Source organism: Crocuta crocuta, unplaced genomic scaffold (genome assembly GCF_008692635.1).
Source record: "Crocuta crocuta isolate KB4526 unplaced genomic scaffold, BGI_CrCroc_1.0 scaffold619, whole genome shotgun sequence".
Taxonomy (NCBI): domain Eukaryota; kingdom Metazoa; phylum Chordata; class Mammalia; order Carnivora; family Hyaenidae; genus Crocuta; species Crocuta crocuta.
In genome coordinates this window covers 544,528-563,091 of record NW_027533395.1, presented here as the reverse complement: position 1 = coordinate 563,091, position 18,564 = coordinate 544,528, and the positions used below count along the sequence as shown (strand labels likewise).

At 37.8% G+C, this 18,564-nt stretch overlaps 1 protein-coding gene across 2 annotated transcripts in view; it reads right to left on the bottom strand.

The window, feature by feature from the left end:
• SLF2 (SMC5/6 complex localization factor 2) overlaps positions 1-17,141 on the bottom strand; it is a 41,655-nt gene extending 24,514 nt beyond the window's left edge. Inside the window, exons 1-9 of one of the 2 annotated variants that reach the window (XM_077748333.1) lie at positions 16,890-17,141; positions 14,253-14,296; positions 13,018-13,751; positions 11,642-11,699; positions 6,235-7,223; positions 5,180-5,250; positions 2,186-2,308; positions 1,670-1,837; positions 584-686 (exon numbers count right to left, since the gene is read on the bottom strand). In XM_077748333.1, coding sequence (XP_077604459.1) covers positions 584-686; positions 1,670-1,837; positions 2,186-2,308; positions 5,180-5,250; positions 6,235-7,223; positions 11,642-11,699; positions 13,018-13,751; positions 14,253-14,296; positions 16,890-17,029 — 2,430 coding nt within the window. In that variant the 5' untranslated portion in view covers positions 17,030-17,141. The remainder of the gene's footprint in view (positions 1-583; positions 687-1,669; positions 1,838-2,185; positions 2,309-5,179; positions 5,251-6,234; positions 7,224-11,641; positions 11,700-13,017; positions 13,752-14,252; positions 14,297-16,889) is intronic. The other variant, XM_077748334.1, reaches the window with a different exon arrangement.
• Positions 17,142-18,564: the final 1,423 nt, after the last annotated feature.

Sequence of the window (18,564 nt, the reverse complement as noted above, 5' to 3'; positions counted from 1 at the left end):
CACTAATCTCCATAAAAATGGGATAAAAAAAGTTTAAAAAACCTCATCAAGCTCCCGCCCTCAAAACAGGTAATGTAAAAATTAGAAGAACTCTTCTAAAACTAAGTATAATAGGGGCACTGGGCGGTTTAGTCAGTTAAGCATCTGACTTTAGCTCAGGTCACGATCTCATGGTTCGTGGGTTTGAGCCCCATGTGGGGCTCTGTGCTGACAGCTCAGAGCCTGAAGCCTGCTTTGGATTCTGTGTCTCCCTCTCTCTTTGCCCCTCTCCTGCTTGTACTATCTCTCTCTCAAAAATACACATTAAAAAAGAAAAAAAGAACATGTAACTATAATAATGATTTACCAGTGTGATGAAATGCCTTAGGCACAACTAACATTATGGACTATTCTGCGCACTATCGGCATTAGCATCTCCTTTATAATCTCCCTACACTGACTCTTTTGCCTCATTTTAACCCACTGAAATCATGGGTTTGATGTGCCAATTTTTTCTCTAGTAACGTGCAAATACGATATTTTGTTTGTTTCTGACTAGGAAATACAATAGGAGACAACTATACTCCCCAAACATTTCTCTTACCCGAAAGAGCCACTTTAAAACAGGTATAGGGCACTGGACATAGTGATAAGCAGAGGTAAGGAAGCCTTGTGTTGTCAAAAAAATCTGATCTGTTTTTCCTGATCTGAAAAAACAAAATGAAATTAACGGACATTACTTTCACAGTAAGAAACTTCTACCACCATGACATCTGACAAAATCAGGAAAATGAGCAAGCACACTATCCTCGGTCCATGGAGGTGGACTCTTCCACACTATGGATGGGTTACTACAAAGGAAATTCAAGTGGTAGCCTTAAGTTGATCCAGTCTGTTGGCCTGTCTCCAGATTTATGTGGTGGACAAATCTACGTTAGCTGGCAGTGTTGAGAAAGTAGCTATTAAGCTTAGCGCATCGTCTGCTTTTGCCAGCTTGGGTTTGTACTTCTAAAACCTCACCACCAGAATTAATGTGATCTCTCTGGGTCTGAGCTATCATGCACTGAGAGAAACCAGACCAGTTAGGGCATGTGGTACAGACTGCTAGTTGCTCATCCCAATACCTATTCCTGCTTTTTCTCCTGGCAACTGAACCGATTTTTATCTGGCTACACTTGCTGCCTGAAACAAAAATAATTTCCCATTCTTATTAATTAGGTGTGGCTATGTTGACCAAATTCTACCTAACCAGCCATAAGGAGAAGTGCGTGGGATTTCTGCGAATTTGAATGTAAAGGCTTGAATACCAGTAGCACTTGAGGCAACCAGGTGCTAAGGATGGTGAAGAAAGATTATGCGGTGAAACACCAGCCCTGGACTTTACTTCTGAACTTCTTTCACATAAGAAATATACGTCTTATTTAAAGCCCCTGCTATTTTGGTAGTTGCCGTTATTACATGCTGATCTTAATCCCAACTAATCTTTATTAGTTAGGCGTGTAATATGCCGAGAAACCATCTTACACTGATTCCATAATTAATAAAACACAAAAAAACAATAGCAGTAAGGACTAGGAAACTGGAAAGATCATCATAGAAAGTAATCTTTTAGGAGATTATGCCAGTTAGAACTCTTTTAGGATAATTTTTATACAGGAAAAAGTAAAATGTTTTCTATTTTTCTACTTACTTAAGAATAAGCTTTTCTACAGCGCTCTGTCCTATAAAGCCAGAGTCTCTTAAATCCAAGGTATACTGATTGAAAATTTTTCCGGAATTGAGGAAATTAAATATTTCTTCACCTGGGTGATGATCAGGAATAGCATCAATTGTAACTGAAAATTTCTTTAGAAATTCCCTGGAATAAAAAAAATTATTGAATACCAAATAGTTATACTGCATATGGTTTTGTATTTAAAGACTGGGTACAAAGAAAACTTTTCTTAGGACCAGTGTTAATCCCAGATAAGGAGACTAGCTAAGAACATGTGTTTTGGTCCTCCCACTTTTTGTTAGTAGTTAGTCCAGAGTCACTAAATGGGTCTGTGAAAAGAAACCATAACCAGGAGAAAAGACAAAAATGCTACTTGGCCTTAACATTTGCTCTTAAAATCCATCATAGATGGATTAGAAAAGCATCATAGATTACTAAGTAAATAACCATCAAATTTATTTCACACAAACAAAATTTGCAAATGTGCTGTACCTGTGCTCTTCTAAGAGGCCATCTTCATCATCTGTACTGTCTTGATCTCCAATTCTGATGGGGGATTTGATACCTCGACCCTGCCTTATGTCTTCCTGTAGTTGCTTCTGCAGTTCATCTAGCCTTAGAATTGAAAGAAATGTTACAGTAAATGGCATACCCTAAAAATAATCTTTAGTTTATGCCTAAAAGCAGCATCAAAAAATAAAACTAAACCCCCCAAATCCAACCTCTTATTAAAAATCTTGTTATGTGATAAACATTGTTACACTACCGGTCAAATCATGTTTCCCAAAGCATCATGATGTATAACAGACTTTTACCTAAACTGGTAAGATATCAGTGTTCCATCACACCGAAGACTTGAATATTTCTTTACAGCTAAGACTTCAAGAATGATATCCAAATCATTTATAGAAAGGGTAAGCAAACTCTCTCTCAAAAATGAATAAATGTTAAAAAATTTTTTTAAAAAGTGGGAGGAGGAAAAATGGCAAAGAATAATTTGATTATTCCCTCTAGTCTTTAATGTTCATTTGGCCTCTAGTAGACCAACAACCTGACAATGTTAATTAGGATTTCTAGCAGCAGTAGTTATTACTGTCATTTTCATTAGCATCACAATAACTAACACTGAGCACTTACTGTGTGACAGGCATGTATTAAAGACTTTATGTATTAATTCTTTTAACCTTCGCAACAACCCCATGTGGTAGTTTATTACTCATTTTATACATAAGGAAATAGACTTTAGGAAAGCTAACGTGCTCCAGCTCAATGCAAGGAGCTGGGACTCAAAGCCAGAGGATCTAGCTCTAGAGTCCCTGCTTATACTGCTTGGCAGGAGTAAGTTATTTTAATCAAGGTCCTTACTCCCAGCTCCAGCCCCACAGTAGATAAGTATAATACGATGATAAATGACTGGTAAATATTACTGCTCTATCAGTACAGGAAAGAATCAATCATCGGATCAAACTAGCATCTTTGCCTTTGGTCTGTACAATGTTCAATTTAAATAAACAACTTCAGATCTGATATCACAAATCACATGAATTCGTGAACTGTTTACAGAATTTTACAATAGAGATGATTTCGCTAATTAAATTTAGAAAAGGGAACACTTCTGACCTGCTAATTGTTAATTCCTAAGGTTAGCCAACTTGTTTATCAAGTTTGGAACATATATATACGGAATTCAAGTCAGCCGAGCTTTTACTGAAGGTCTCTGGGGGTAGTTTTGAGGATATTTCTTAAATAAGGAATAATAAGGAATATATTTTTCCCTCGTTAGCAACATCAGTTTGTAACTAGTGACACAAATTTTATTGGGGACATTATCATTCACAAACTTTTTGGTTTCTGTGTGCGTGAGAGGGAGACAGAGGGACTGAGGGAGAAGGGGAGAGGGAGAGGGAGTGAGAGGGAGAGGGGTACAGTGACAAAGACAGAGAGAGAGAAACATAATTCTACACTTCTTCCTTAACAGCAACTTGAAGTGGAAATATGATGTCTGGCCATGGTGGTTCCAAAATTTGGACTAGGTGAACATAGGAGTATTTTAAAAAGTTCTACCTATGCAAACAAAAAACCCCAAACAACTCAATTAAAAAATGAGCAAAGGATTGGAATAAATATTTCTCCAAAGAAGCTATATAAATGGCCAATAAGGACATGAAAAGATGCTCAATGTCATTAGTTATTAGGAAAGTGAAAATCAAAACCATAATGAGGAACCACTTCATAGTCATATGAAGCCATAGATGGATGGCTATTATCAAAAAACCAGAAAATATCAAGTATTGGTGAGGATGTAGGAAGACTGGAACCCTTGGGCACTGCTGGTGGGAATGTAAAATGGTGCAGTCACTGTGGCAAACAGTATGGCAGTTCATCAAAAAATTATGTATAGAATCACTGTATGATCCAGTAATCCTACTTCTGAGTCTGTACCCAAAACAACTGAGTAGGGACTAGAAGAGATATTTCTACACCCATATTCACAGCAGCAATACTTCCAATAGCCTAAAAAAAGCAGTTCGGGGCGCCTGGGTGGCTCAGTTGGTTAAGTGTCTGACTTCAGCTCAGGTCATGATCTCACAGTTCATGGGTTTGAGCCCTGCATTGGGCTCTGTGCTGACAGCTCCGAGCCTGGAGCCTGCTTCTAATTCTGTGTCTCCCTCTCTCTCTGACCCTCCGCTACTCAAGCAGTCTCTATCTCTCTCTCAAAAATAAATAAAACATTAAAAAAATTAAAAAAAAAAAGGAAGCAATTCAAGTGTCCATCAAAAGATGAATAAAAATGTGATGTATACATACAATAGAATATTATTCAACCTTAAAACGGAAGGAAACTGACATACACTACAACACGGATAAACCTCGAAGACTCTATGCTAAGTGAAATAAGCCAGTATAAATGGACGAATATTGTATGATCTCATTTATATATGAGGTACCCAGACTAGTTTCATAGAGACAGAAGGCAGAATGGTAGCTGCCAAGGGCTGGGAGAAGAGGAAGATGGGGAGTTATTATTTAATGGGTATGGAATTTCAATTAGGGAATATGAAGAAAAAAGTTCTGGAGGTGGATGGTGGCGATGGTTGCACAACAATGTGAATGTATTTAGTACCACTGAGCTGCTCATTTAAAAATGATTAGAGTGTTAAATAAAGTTATATATGTTCTATCACAATAAAAAATACACAAAAAAATTCTGCCTGATCAAGACTTTCAGCTACCAGTTAGATTCTAGTTCTGGTAAGTAGAAAGGAATTTGTATTATTACTGAATGCAGTAAACCATAAAAACCTGATCTTTTCACCCAGCCTGTGAACAAGAATACTTTATTTCTAACACAACTGACTGCAAAACTGTGATAATAACATAAGCACAAAATGCTAACTTCTCATGATTTTTTAAGGTAAATTAAAAGCCAGTCAAACAAATAAGGAGAGTGTTAAATTTAGCAAGGTAGTCAAGATGCTAACTAACCTTTGTGTGTCTTCCATCTCTTTCACTAGACGTTCTAATGTATTGGTATATGTTCCACTATGAACATGTTCCTAAAACAGAAGAAAATTTAAGGACACTTTATAACACATCTTAGCAGAAGAATTGGGATGTTTTAAGTTATTCAGAGTACCAAAGAATATTTTTCTATTTTAATAACCTAGGCCAGGAGGATACCTTTCTTAGAGATTTTTCACCATCATGCTTTAAATTTATTATTTTGTACTGCAGGCAATTTGATTCTACCATTTATTAGGAAAGGCACTACGTATAAAACCCTGCCAGCCTTAGGAACTGACTGCAAACACCCAAGGGCTCCATGGGTACCCTGTCTTTATTTTTAAATTCTATTTTAGTGGAATCAAACTACCAACTTTTAGGTGTTACCATGGAACATTAATACCTTCCCCACCAAATTTTACAGACATACTAAAATTTAATGCAGCTTATTCCCAAGATAGAATGAAGCACTTTATAAATAAAATTGCACACCACAATTAACAACATTTCTACACTCTACCTTCATTTACAGCAGTGGTCTCCAAAGCAGGGGGTGTGCAAGGTGATCCATTGGGGTGCAGGAAGAAAATAATAGAACTTCTATTTATATGGAACTTCTATAGAAACTCCAGTAGAACTTAGTCTATAGTAACTTCTACATAACTTCTATAGGAAAATACTTTTCTTTTTTTTTCCTTTTAAATTCTGTTTTTGTATATACTTTAGAAAGTACACAGTAATATAGTGGTACATGTATATAATCTATAAGTATACATATATATTGGAGTACATGCTTAAAATTTTTTTTACTAATAGAAGTGTATATGATCTAAAAAGTTTGGAGACCACTGATTTCCAGTAATAAAACTAAAGATACGGGAAACCCATTACAACCAAACAAGAACTGTAGCAGTTTCAGTCCAATTATGAATCACAAGTACTAAATTTTAAAGTAAGTTCTAACAATATACTCCTCTTTCACTAATCAATCCATTTCTCCCTCTTCAAATAAAGATAAATGTCACAGAACTACTTACTGTATAGTCTGATGACTGAGATCTAAGCCCCTTGGAAAGAGCAGGAGGCTTTCCTGTAGTTGCAGGAGTCTGATTGAAGTTCAAAGCCATTATTTCTTCCAGTGATTTTAAGGTTTCCTCTTCCTCATCACTGTCTAGGTTGTAACCTAAACTTTCTTCATCACTATCAAAATCACCCCTTAGTTTTCTTTTCAGTGCACTGCTACCTGCATTGGAATTTCCTGAACTCTCTTTATCTGACGGGGCTTTATCTGAAGGTGCTGTAGGGCTCGGGACACATGGCACAACTTCCAAAGCAGCCGGGGGGGACTTTGTAGGAGTGCCACATTCTGAATGCAAAGATCCCCCAGAAATTTTCCCTGAAGATACATTAGAATCAGCTTTATCAGTCTTTGCCTTGTGTTCCTTGTGTTTGGAGGACTCTGTAGAATGCCCAGAACATTCTTTAGATGAGGAACGCTCTTTTTCTTTTTTAGGAACTGGAAGAGTGCAATTTTTAGCATTTAATGGTACCCGAGAGGAACCAGCACTTGGAACATGGGAAAGTAAAGGTAGAAGTTTTGTCTCCTTTGATGCCACAGAGCTAGCAGGTTTATTTTTCTGAAGGCTGCTAGCTTTTTTAACTGCAGACTTTTCCTGAGGTAAAGATAAGTGGGGTTTCGGCATCTTAGTCTCTTTGGTACTTGCCACACGGATTTGGTCACTATTCTTGGAAGAATGGTGGCCAGAATTTGAAGGTGCCAAGCCTCCAGAGGAGCGATCAACTTCTTCACTGGGTTCCTTGGATATATCTTCCAAGCGCAATACATCCCCAGGTGTCTTCAGTGCAATATGTTTTATAAATTTCTCTCTCTGATGTGGTCCGTCAGGACGCTTCTCAAGGAAGGACTCTTTTGCTTTTGGCATTATAGGTTCTCTTGTGCTTTTCAGATCTGAGTCCACAGAGTTCCTTTTTCTTTTGTCAGGGAATTTATTCTGCTTAGACCCTGCTAAAATTTAATTTTTGCCAGATTAGTGAAAAGTATATTTTCCTCTCATAGTAAAGTTTATTCAGTGAGTGTTTAGAACACTCCAACAAGTTTAAATTCTGAAAGTTTAGGCTGAGATCATTTAATAAACGTAGAATAAGGAAAAAGAGGTAATACTACCATTTATTTTACAAACTAATAAATGCTGGCGTCTAAATTAAAGCTAATGACAATGCTCATTTTCATTCCAAAGCTATTAAAAGTTTGCTACCCAAACAAAATTTAAGTTGCTGCTCCCAAAGCACAAAAATTGCTTATCTGTATCATGGAAAGGATTGCAAAGGCACTTTCCCTCAAAGTTCATATATTCTTGCTTAGGCCAAGGACTATCTAGTTCCAGAAATGAAATACTTTTACATCTAAATTTATAGTACTTTAAAACATGTATACAATCACTAGTTGAAAGCAAGACAAATTTTAATTTCTCAATTAAGAAAAAATCCACCCACGTCTTTTTCCCCAGTGTTTATCTTTTCCCGTGCATCCTTCTAGTCTTCAGCCGTGTTATGAGTTGTGGTTGAATTCTGGCTCCCAAAATGACTCCCAGAATCTCAGAGTCTGACTTTAACTAGAAATAGGCTCTTTACAATGATAATCAAATTAAAATAAGGTCATTCGGGTGGGTCCTAATCCAGTCATGACTGGTGTTCTTAGAAAAAGGGGAAATTTGCAATCTTGATTTTTTTTTTACATTATCATGCCATGAATTCATAGGGAAATGGACTGCAGCACCTCAGGCTCCTTTCCACTGGTTCTCACAAAATGTCCTTCTGTGGGTGGAGCAGGAAGGCATTTTAGCTGAACCCAAGTACCTTTCTTTTTGGCTTTCTTCAAAAGGGGAAATTTGGACATGGAGATGCACTTGAAGAGGAAAGATGATGTGAAAACACAGGGAAAAGATGCCATGTGATAGGGTGATAGGAGTGATGCAGCTACAAGTTAAGGAATGCCAACAATTGTAGGCAAATACCAGAAGCTAGAAAAGGCAAGGAAGGCAACTCTCTCCTGAGTTGTTAGAGCATGGCCCTGCTAATGACCTTAATTTTGGATTTCTAGTTTCTAGGACCATTAGAAAATAAATTTCCGTGTTTTTAGGGCACCTAGGTTTACAAGCTCCATCCAGAAGACCTTTAATAAATCATATATATTTGAGTTAACCAGGTTTAAAAAATTGCTTATTGTGTTTAAAAGTGTGACGCATAGGTTCATAGAATCGAGCCCTGTGTTGGGCCCTGCACTGACAGTGCAAAGCCTGCTTGGGATTCTCTCTCTCCTCTCTTTGCCCCACCCCCTCAAAACAAATAAATAAATAAATGATGTATCATTAATTAAAACCCATTATTCAATAAAGATTACTATTTATATAATCAGTATTCCCCAAATCAAGTTTCTCTCTGCATGTGTGTAATGTCCCCAAGTCAACAGTTTGATTTAAAAAATAATTCAAGAGTTAAAAGCAATTATTTGGAGAATATATATAATCTGAAAAATTCAATTTATAGACATGAAAAATCAATTCATAAACAAATACTTCTACCTCCATTTTCCTAGAGATATTTCCTATTACCTGAAGAAATCATCCTATGCCCACTCAGTTTACTGGGGTTAAATGTTAAAAAACGACAGGCGTACCTTATAGTATAGGATTAGAAATCACATAACTAAGAAAAAGAGAAGACTTGGTGTGGATTTACACTGATTATTTTCAGTTTAGGGTTACAAAAGAGATACCTACAGAATTGCCAGTATGAATTCAGTTCCATTTTCCTAGAGAAGTCAATTTATATGCACCTAGAAATGAGGAGAAATTCCTGCTTTGTTCAAGAATTGAAGTCCTCACCAGGAGGAGAGACAAACTGTTTTTAGGCAAAACTTAGGAAAAAGCGGCTTACTAAGAGCTTCTGACACCTAGAATCAGAGGAGGCTGAACTGGTACTGCAGGTAGGCCCCCTTTCTGCAAGCTCTCTAGGGCAGTGGGTTAACTGCATGATTCTTTTTTGCACTGCTTGTACAAACTGTAGACTGTTTAAGCACATTTCAAATATCTGTTAATATACATATAAAATATTTAGATAAGACAAGGATTGAGTTGTAACTGGAAAAAAGGTAAAAATCCAAAAAAAAAGAAAAAAGGTAAAAATCCAAATGTTCATTAATAGAGGATTGGTCATTAACAAATTGATGGATTAAGTTGGACCTCAGAATGCAGCGTAAGGACAGGACTCTGCAAGACCAAAGGTCTAAATGCCTTTACCAACATTTCTGAAATCTTCTAACTTGTGTGTGATTAATAATGTGTGATTATATATATATAAGCATCACAACTGAGATGTATAACAGTAGTTAGCGTTCTTCATGTTATTTAGAATAAAAAAGTCCCTTATGTCCTTTATATTCTGTCAGCAGTCAAATGCAGCATAATGTGTATTTATTAAGAATACAATACCATAAGGGGCAGCTGGGTGGCTCAATTAGTTAAGCATTCAACTTTGGCTTAGGCCAGGATCTCATGATTTATGAGTTTGAGCCCTGCATTGGATTCTGAGCGGACAGGGCACAGCCTGCTTGGGATTCCCTCTCTCTCACAAAAATAAATAAATAAACTTAAAAAAATAAAATTTTAAAAAGTATAAAACCATAGTTAATAATGATTATGCAAAAAATATCAGAAGTTAAAATATAAGTGAAGGCAACCATTTTAAATCTGCCCGTGAAAATATGCAGAAAATATCTTTTTCAAGCACTGTTCAAAAACTTCAGTGTGTGGGTCTGTATAAATGAAACTACTGTAGTCAATACGGATGAAATCTGCAGCCCATGAACTGAAGAGGATTTTTATCTTAGTCATTATCAGGGAGAGAGAAAAGCTGAAGAGCTTGGTGGCAACACCACCACCAGCAGCCCCTTATGTTGGCAAAGCAAACCTAAAAATATTTTCTTCTTCCACTCACCTCAGTGCAAGCTGATCATTTATCACAAACGTGTAATACCATGAGTATAGGAATAATCTCATTGCTAAGAAAGTATTGTTCTTGCATTTCATAATGTGAAAATTCAATATAATCTAATCACCAAAATCAATGATATTGTAAAAATTAAATAAAAAATGCAAAACCACATAAAACTTCAAATTTATTCCTGTATGCTAGAAGATCCTTCTGTGATGGCAAACTATGGTTTCAGCCTTGGCTGAAGACTGATTTTAACACTTGAGATCACCTGGCCAAAATGCAATGTACCTCTAGAATATATAAAAAACAGAGTTTTACATGGGGGGGTGCCTGTGGGCTCAGTCAGTTAAGCAACCAACTCTTGATTTCAGCTCAGGTCACGATCTCACGGTTGTGAGATCTGGCCCTGTATTGGGCTCCCTGCTCACAGCCTGGAGCCTGCTTGGGATTCTTTCTCTCCCTCTCTCTGCCACTCCCCTGCTTGCACTCTCTCTCAAAATAAATAAAACTTAAAAAAAAAAAATAGGGCTTTACATCAAACCTGAAGAACAAGGAGTCATAACTGTCTCTCTGTACCTGTTTTTTCATCTCTAAAAGTAACCATCGTAAAAAGATGTGAAGATCAAACAAGTTAAAAGCACAAAGAGGGCACAGCACACTGTAAATGCTCAATAAATGTTGGCTATTATCATTATGTCCACTCTATCTTATGGAGGGTAGAAATTTGTAAAATCCATTTTTCAGAGTTTGCAATCATGGCAGAAAAAAATCTGATACACTACTAGACTATTAACAGTTGTTATTTCTTAGGGCCTTTCATTTTCTGTGTTATATATTTCTGCCACTGTTTGAATTTTACACTGTTCTATTTTCTAGTTTAAAAAAAAAGATAAGGATACTTTAAGAATTACTGAATTAACAACAGTAGCTATTTGCTGTTACGTATTTTCTCAACCAATAGATACTAGAAGTACAAACCAATATCATGTAGATATCCTTGAAATTTGGTATTAAAAAGCTATCTTTGTATTTGAAATAGTGAGATAACACTGTTTTGGATTATGATAGCAGTTTCAACCTTATACAAAGCATCTATAACACCAAGACCTCAGATAGTCCATAATTCCAGTAATATAAGATTATGCTGCTTAATGTAAGCACGATTCAGCAGTAGGACACTGAATACCAAAGTAAGAAACATGTTGCTAGAAACTCTTAAAAGAGGTAAAAAGGTCAAGACAAACCACAGATTACACAAACTAAATTCAAGGACTATTCCTTTTCAATATAATTTTACCAAACTCAACTAATCTGAGGCATTCAATTCACCTCTAGGAAGTAAACTGCATATTTAAACAAATTTGTTTCAAAAAAGTGCCACTGACATACAATTTTATTTCAAAATTAGTAAGTTAATTTTGATTCTACCTGAAGCAGGTTCCCATGAATCAGAAGAGGATCTTTTCCTTGAGAAATGTCCATTTTCCTTTTAGCAAAATGAGAAAAAATTAGTTAGGAACTGGGGCCAGTAAAGAATATGAACTTTTCTTCATAACATTTAAACACAGATTTCTACACCAAATAAAGCAAGCACTTACATTTGGAGGTAAGTTCAAGCTTCTAGAGTAAAATATTTTCAACTCTTAAGTTTCACAAAAAGGTAATATTGTAAAATAAAGCCAGTTTTCAAAACACAAATTTAGATTTATGTGAACTCAAGATTAATACTAGAGCACTGTACCATTTTTTTGATAAAGAGATAGCCTAATATTTGCCAATTAAGTAGATACAACTTACTCTTCAATACTTTAGTTCAAGTCCTGATGCACCATCAAACACTGAAATCTTAGAAGGATGAACCAAATGTTACTAACTTCTATTGTCTGTCAGCAAATCTCCCTGGTAAAGACCTCAAACTCCTTACAAACCAACCCTTGAATTTACAAATACATTTTCAAGCAATATACAAGGCAACACTCAAAATATCATAGTTTGGTTTACTTTTGGTCTGTTTTAAAATCTCCTGGCATCTTATCAACATTGCCCTTTCTTGGTATCTGAACTTCATTTGCTCTGTACGTTGAGAAGCTCTATGAAACAGAGGTACCTTCTTTCTGGAGGAGAAGGTCACCTTTTATGCTAATCTAAATTTGGTCTATTCTCAAGAGGGAATATGATGAGGTTAACATATCTCTGGATGCTTTCTAAGTGTTTTCATCTAAGTTGTCTAAGACCCATTCTCAACTGAGGACTTCTGTATAATCTAAATCAGTGATTCTCAAAACTTTAAAGCACATCCGAAGCATCCGGAACGTTTGTTAACTGCAGACTGCTGGACTCTTAGCTCCAATTTCTGGTTCAGTGAGTCTGGGGTTAGGTCTGAGAATTTGCATTTCTAAGTTCCCAGGTGATGCTGATGTTGTTAGTCCAGGGACCACATTTTGAGAACCTCTGTTCTAAACCCTTTCCTACTGTTTTTAGATTTTCTATTCCTCAAGTATCTCCCTACAGCACAGCCTCATTTAAAAATGACTATACTTGCCTAAAAAAAAGAAGGCTTACTTTCTTCAGAAAGATTTTTGTTCCTGGTCTGAAAAAAATTAAGGGCAAGAAGTACTGCTTTACTGAGGTCCTGTGGACAGCTGGAGGAAACGTAATGTAATTAGCTTTTAAACAAGCTGTGTATCAGTATTTCCAAAACAAAAGTTACCAATATAATGTTAACAAATATTAAACATTTTTAGATTTAGTGTCTAGATATAATAAAGCAGCAGCCACACTAATTCAGTAATTATTACACATACCAGGTTTGAAAGATTACTCTTTCCAGGTGTGACATCATTCTGTTTACTTTGTTCCTGCCTTGGTTTATATTTTCTTTCTATACTAGAGGATTTTAAGGAAAGATTGCTTGCTTTTGAGAAGGAATTTTCGGAGTTGATTCTCTGCTCCATTTGCTCCCTTCTCAACTTCTTTAGTTCTCTTTCTCTGCAGTATGAAGCTAATGACAACTGGAACTTAGCTCCCAAAGGACTTTCTCCTGGGTGGTGCCTGGATAGGCTGCTCCTGCTGCTAAGACTTCTCGAACTGTTCTTGAAGATGTCAGCTTCTGTCACTGTGGCCTGCTTTCTGGAATCTGTACTGGTCTTGTCTCGATCTCTATCATTCTTCTCCCTGCTATTTTCATGAATGAACAGTGACTTCCTTCTCTCTGGAGATCGATGCTTTTTCTTCAGTGTCTTCATCTCCTTTGACAAGCAATATGGAGGAACATAGACTTTTGTAACGGCCTTTGGATATTTTGGGGCTATCGACACACAAGGCCGACGTGACTCAGGTATACCACGATCTTTATGGTGCTCTTTAACGCCTTTCATGAAAGCCTCTAAAATAGTGCCCTTTTCTGATGGCATCCTTTTGGGTTTAGATTTTTTCGGTGAGGATAGTTTCCTTTCAAACTGCTCTGTCCCAGTGATGGACAATCCACTTCCTCCATATTTGATGTCTGATTTTTGTGGAGAATCCAACATATGTCTGTCTAAATGGCCAATTAAAACACAAATTGCATGTTATTAAAAATAACAAACTAATACATTTTGTACATTTATTTAACATTTAAAATACTAAGCTATCACAAAAATTTTCAAATCAATATTAGGTGATGATGATACACATTTTATGGAGGAGGGAATTAAGACATGGTTTATTTATTATTTAATAACCTTACTTTCATTAAGCTCCCTTTTGCTGTATCTTATAAGCTCACTATGGCTGCATTTATAAAATGTTACTATACTAGAGAACCAAAAAGCATGCACTATGAATATGATTGACTGGAATATTTTAAATGTAAGAATAACAGCAAAAAGTTTGTTCATGATGTTTAGAACTTATCTTTGTAAAAAATACTGCACCTTCATCATATTTTTTAATTTGAACATTAGGTTTAATCAAATAAAAGCTTTTAGAGAAATTTAAAAACGGAATCCATCTCCTTCCTCAAAAGATCCTGCAAAAAATGCATTAATAGTATACATACCTTGTTTTGAAGCTGGTTTGAAGAAATCTATAATTGACTGCTTCCTGAAAATAAAAGCATAACTAATATGGTATCACATAAGCAAATAGTAAGACTTCAATTATTCAGACTAAGGGGAGAATACTAGTAGATTTACAGGATATAGATTTCATTTCACTACCTGGTTTAACTAAGTTCTGACAGTGGCAGTAATGCTTTGCTAAGGTGATTATAATAAACTGAAAATATAATTTGCATTTCTTATAGAATTAAATTTATAAAAGCACAACTGGGGTTTATATAATCTACAGTACCAAAATGATAAGATTGGAGTATGCATCCAGGGAATTAGGAGTGTCCTTCCCAGGACTGAAAAGCTTACTGCTACAAGGCAGAATAAATGATTTTGAGGGGATCTGATCCTATTGCTTGGTATTTCCAGTGACTGGTAGAAAATAATGCTCAATAAACGTTTTCTGAATGAATAATGGAGATTATAATAACAGAATAAAACCTTAACAGATTCAAAACAAGAGTAGATGGTAGAATGGCAATTCTGGTGATTTGGCCCATTTGGGGAGGCAGTCTGGCCAAAAGGCAAAGAGGCTTAAGTACCAAGCTTACACTATTATCTTTATATACTACAGTAAGATGTTAATCAAGTAACAGCCAAATTTAGAATGAGTCTTCAGAACTAAACAGTGTTTCAAATCCTATTTTTTATCTAGGAATTCTTAAGGTACCTCCAAAAATAACACATTGCCTGGGGAAAACACAAAACCGAGAAAAGGAAAAAAGTTAACAATTACAAAAACCAAATTGTTTTAATTCTTAAGGATTTCTGTGCCTTACAGTAAAACAAAGTGAACCATATTATCAGAATTTGTATTCTGATTTATGTTTTTAGAGTTGTCAGCGGCATAAAAAGGAATGTTGTACGTAGAGCAAAAGATTAACTTCCTGCCAAAATCCTGCTAAAATGTATTCGTTTTACTGAAAGAGAAGCAATATACAACCAGTTTCCCTAAACATTTATCCACTATGAAGTGGTAATACTCAGAGAAAACTTGAACAATCCAAGTCCCTTGTACACTTTACAGGTCACATTTGAAGAGCAACATCCATCTATAATGTTTTACTAAGAGTCCACATGTTTGCGAGATGTTGGTAGAAAAGCTAACTGGTTATGATATGAATATGAGTGACAGGCTAGGGAAGAATCTATGCATTTGTTTTCATAAATTATATCAGGCAAATTAATTCCAATGAAGAATGAAGACAGAAATGCTAGAGGTTCTGCAAACGAGGAAAGCAGATGATGTTCTCAGTTACTGGGTGAGGAAAAGAGATGGGAAAGGATTAAGCAGCAGCTAATTCAAGACGATAGGAAACATGCCTTTACGTTAATTATTAAATAACAATATATCCCTTCCTAAAATATTAGATCCCAGGCTTTTTGATTAATACGCCAGAGAGATAAACGGTTTTGGGTAAAACATACAAGAAACCTGTAAAATAATCATGAATGTAACTTTCAAGCAGGAACAGTTGTCTAATTTCATATGCACAGAAAAGCCCATTAGTTATTTATAATTAGGTTTTTAAAAATTGTAACAGCTCACAAGCCCTTATCTGAAATTTTTGGGGTCAAAGGTATTCTTGAATTTTGAATACACTGCAGTTTAGAAAGGGGGTAACTTAGATGCATTATGTAAAGTCCCCACTGGGGTGTGACACTGCACCCTCAAAGCGAACGCGTCAATATGTCAATATTTCTCCGGCATAAACATACACTTAATACAATAAAGACCATATACAGCCTTCCATTAGTTCTCATCAGGTTTGGCTGCCAAGTAATATGTGGTGCCAAACTTTCTGACAAGTTTGGACTTTCATGGCACTCAGGCTTTCATGACCGAGATAAGGGATTGTAGATCTGCACCACAATATGAGAAGATAAAATTGCTGTTAAATTTAAGTTACAAGCTTTTTAAAACTTAAAATAAAAAAGACAGTACCAAGTGCGTAGAGAATTTAAATGTTTTATTGTCAGAGGATGTCATTTAATAAAACTCCCCATCTCATTACAGAACTCCCACAAAATCTTCGCAAGGAACCTAGCCTCTTGGAGCAGCGAAAAGTTACTGAAGGAAAAAACATCACATTCCAGATCTGTACGCTCTTGTTAAGTATGAATGATCGTGTATACTGGGCTATAAAGTAATTCGTGGAAGGGGTTCCCCTCGTCCATCGTACATAATGTCACCCACGATTTAGAAGTTTATACTGTTAAGCTACTACGATCAGTAGAACTGACAACATACAAAAAAACCCACCCCAACTAAATATGCACAAAGCAGTTAGGGCCCCGGGTCCAGCTATCGTAAAGGACAAAAATCACGTTCTACCTAAGGTGGGTTCTCCGTAGCCATCCAGGATATGGTCACTGGACGAAGACCTGCATCCCAACTACAGAAAAGAAAACTCGAAGTCCCAGAAGCCCCCGCGCGGAGGCGGGGCAGGGGTTTGCCTGGCCGCGGAACGCCGAGGCCCGAAGCTCGCGGAGGATGGCGGGAACTGAAAGAGCGGGCGTCCGCAGTCCTCCCTCATACCCTTGCCCCCGCGACCCGGCCCCTTCTCCAGCCCTCTGCACGGTACCTGTCCCCAGGACTCTTTGTTCTCTTTCCCGCTGCAGCAGGGGCGGTACTACCGGGTCTCAGATGGCAGCGCGGGGGCGACGACCCCGGGGCTGGGGATGAGGGGAAACCTGGCCTAGCGAGTATGCAGCGCCTTGTCATGTCGGCGCCGCTGGCGACGGCGGCATGAGCTGTGGCTGGAGAAGTTGGGTGCGTGGTTGCCGTCTTGCTGCTGGGACTCGGGGAGGCTGTCGGAGCAGAGTTGGGCGGCACCCCCTTCNGTTCGCTCTCTTCGGAAGTGACTCCTGTGTGAGCGGGAAGGAACCTGAGGACCGACAGGGGGCGGGTCTTACTGGAAGGGCCGCATTCTGACTGGTTGGCACGGCGGTCACTCCACTAATGGCGCAATGGAAAGCCGCGGCCTCTGAGAGGAAGGCGGGGCTTCGAGAAGGGGTGGGGTAGGAAAGTGACCCTCCCCCCCGTCACGTGCGCGGTTGGCGGGGGAGGGCACCGTCGCATCCGGGCAGCGTCGGCCTTGGCAGGCACGCGGGGGCGGGCCGGCGTGGGCCGCTGCAGGCGCTGTGGCAGGCAGCTGGTCGAGGGCGAGGGACCAGGTTTGCAGAAGCCGACCTGAGCCCGGCAGCTGCCTTCAGGGAGGATGGTCAACAGTTGGGCGTCCTATGCCATACGATTGTGCCTCATTAATCCCCAGCTGTTCATTACGTCGCCCCTTTAACATTTTACGCCAAAGTGCCCAAATGGTAATCCGCACAGCCCAATCTGAAGGCTTGTCCGTCCTGTGAGCGTTCTTGTTAAGGGCTGTGGTGGATGCTTTTCCTGTTTTTTTTTTTTTTTTTTTTTTCCAGAAAGAAAGAAAAAGCCCCACCGAAATAAAGGCTGTTTTTATTCCACAGAATGAATTTTGTTTCTCAGCTGTTGAAACCAGTTATCCATGATGTCTCTACGGCCAGATTCCTTGGAGAGTTTTGAAAGGAACATAGGGTCAGCTTTCAATTACCCATGTTGAGTGTGGACAGCACAGATTAGCGAAAGCTGCCAGCAATCTCCAGTCCTCCTTTGTAAGGGGCTTGTGTTTTGGAGGCTGTTAGATAGGGTTTTCCTTACAAACAGACTGGCCAGAGTATTTCTGAGCCTCAGTTTCCATGTCTATAAAATGAGTATTCTACTTTTCTGGGAAATTGTAAACTATAAAAAGAGAGAAGCAATGTGAATGTTACAGTTGGGAATCTCTCATGTCATAAGTACTGAGCAAATTAGTGGTCCCTTTCCTTTGCTCTTCAGGCATACTCTTACACTTTAGTTTACTATAAACTCGTCCAGGGACAGGTCAGGTGCTGTTATATTTAATATATTAATAGTTGTAGTGCATAGTTATAACATATATGTTGTATTAACCAAAATATCAATCTAAAAGATGTCCAAACTTTAAATGGCAGGCCTGTTCAATCATTTGGATGGAACAAAATCTTAAATGACACCAAAGAATTTAGACAGATCTTTATAAAGTTTATTGTACTGAGATTTGACTGCTTGCGTAGCTAAGCAAGGCTGACTGACCTGAGGTTCACCTCCTTTCCCTTCTGGTTACCCCTTAGGAGAAAAAACTAAGGACGAATAAAGTGGCCAACGAGGTTGCAAAGTGGAGGATGAAAGATAAACAGTGAAAGTACAGATTT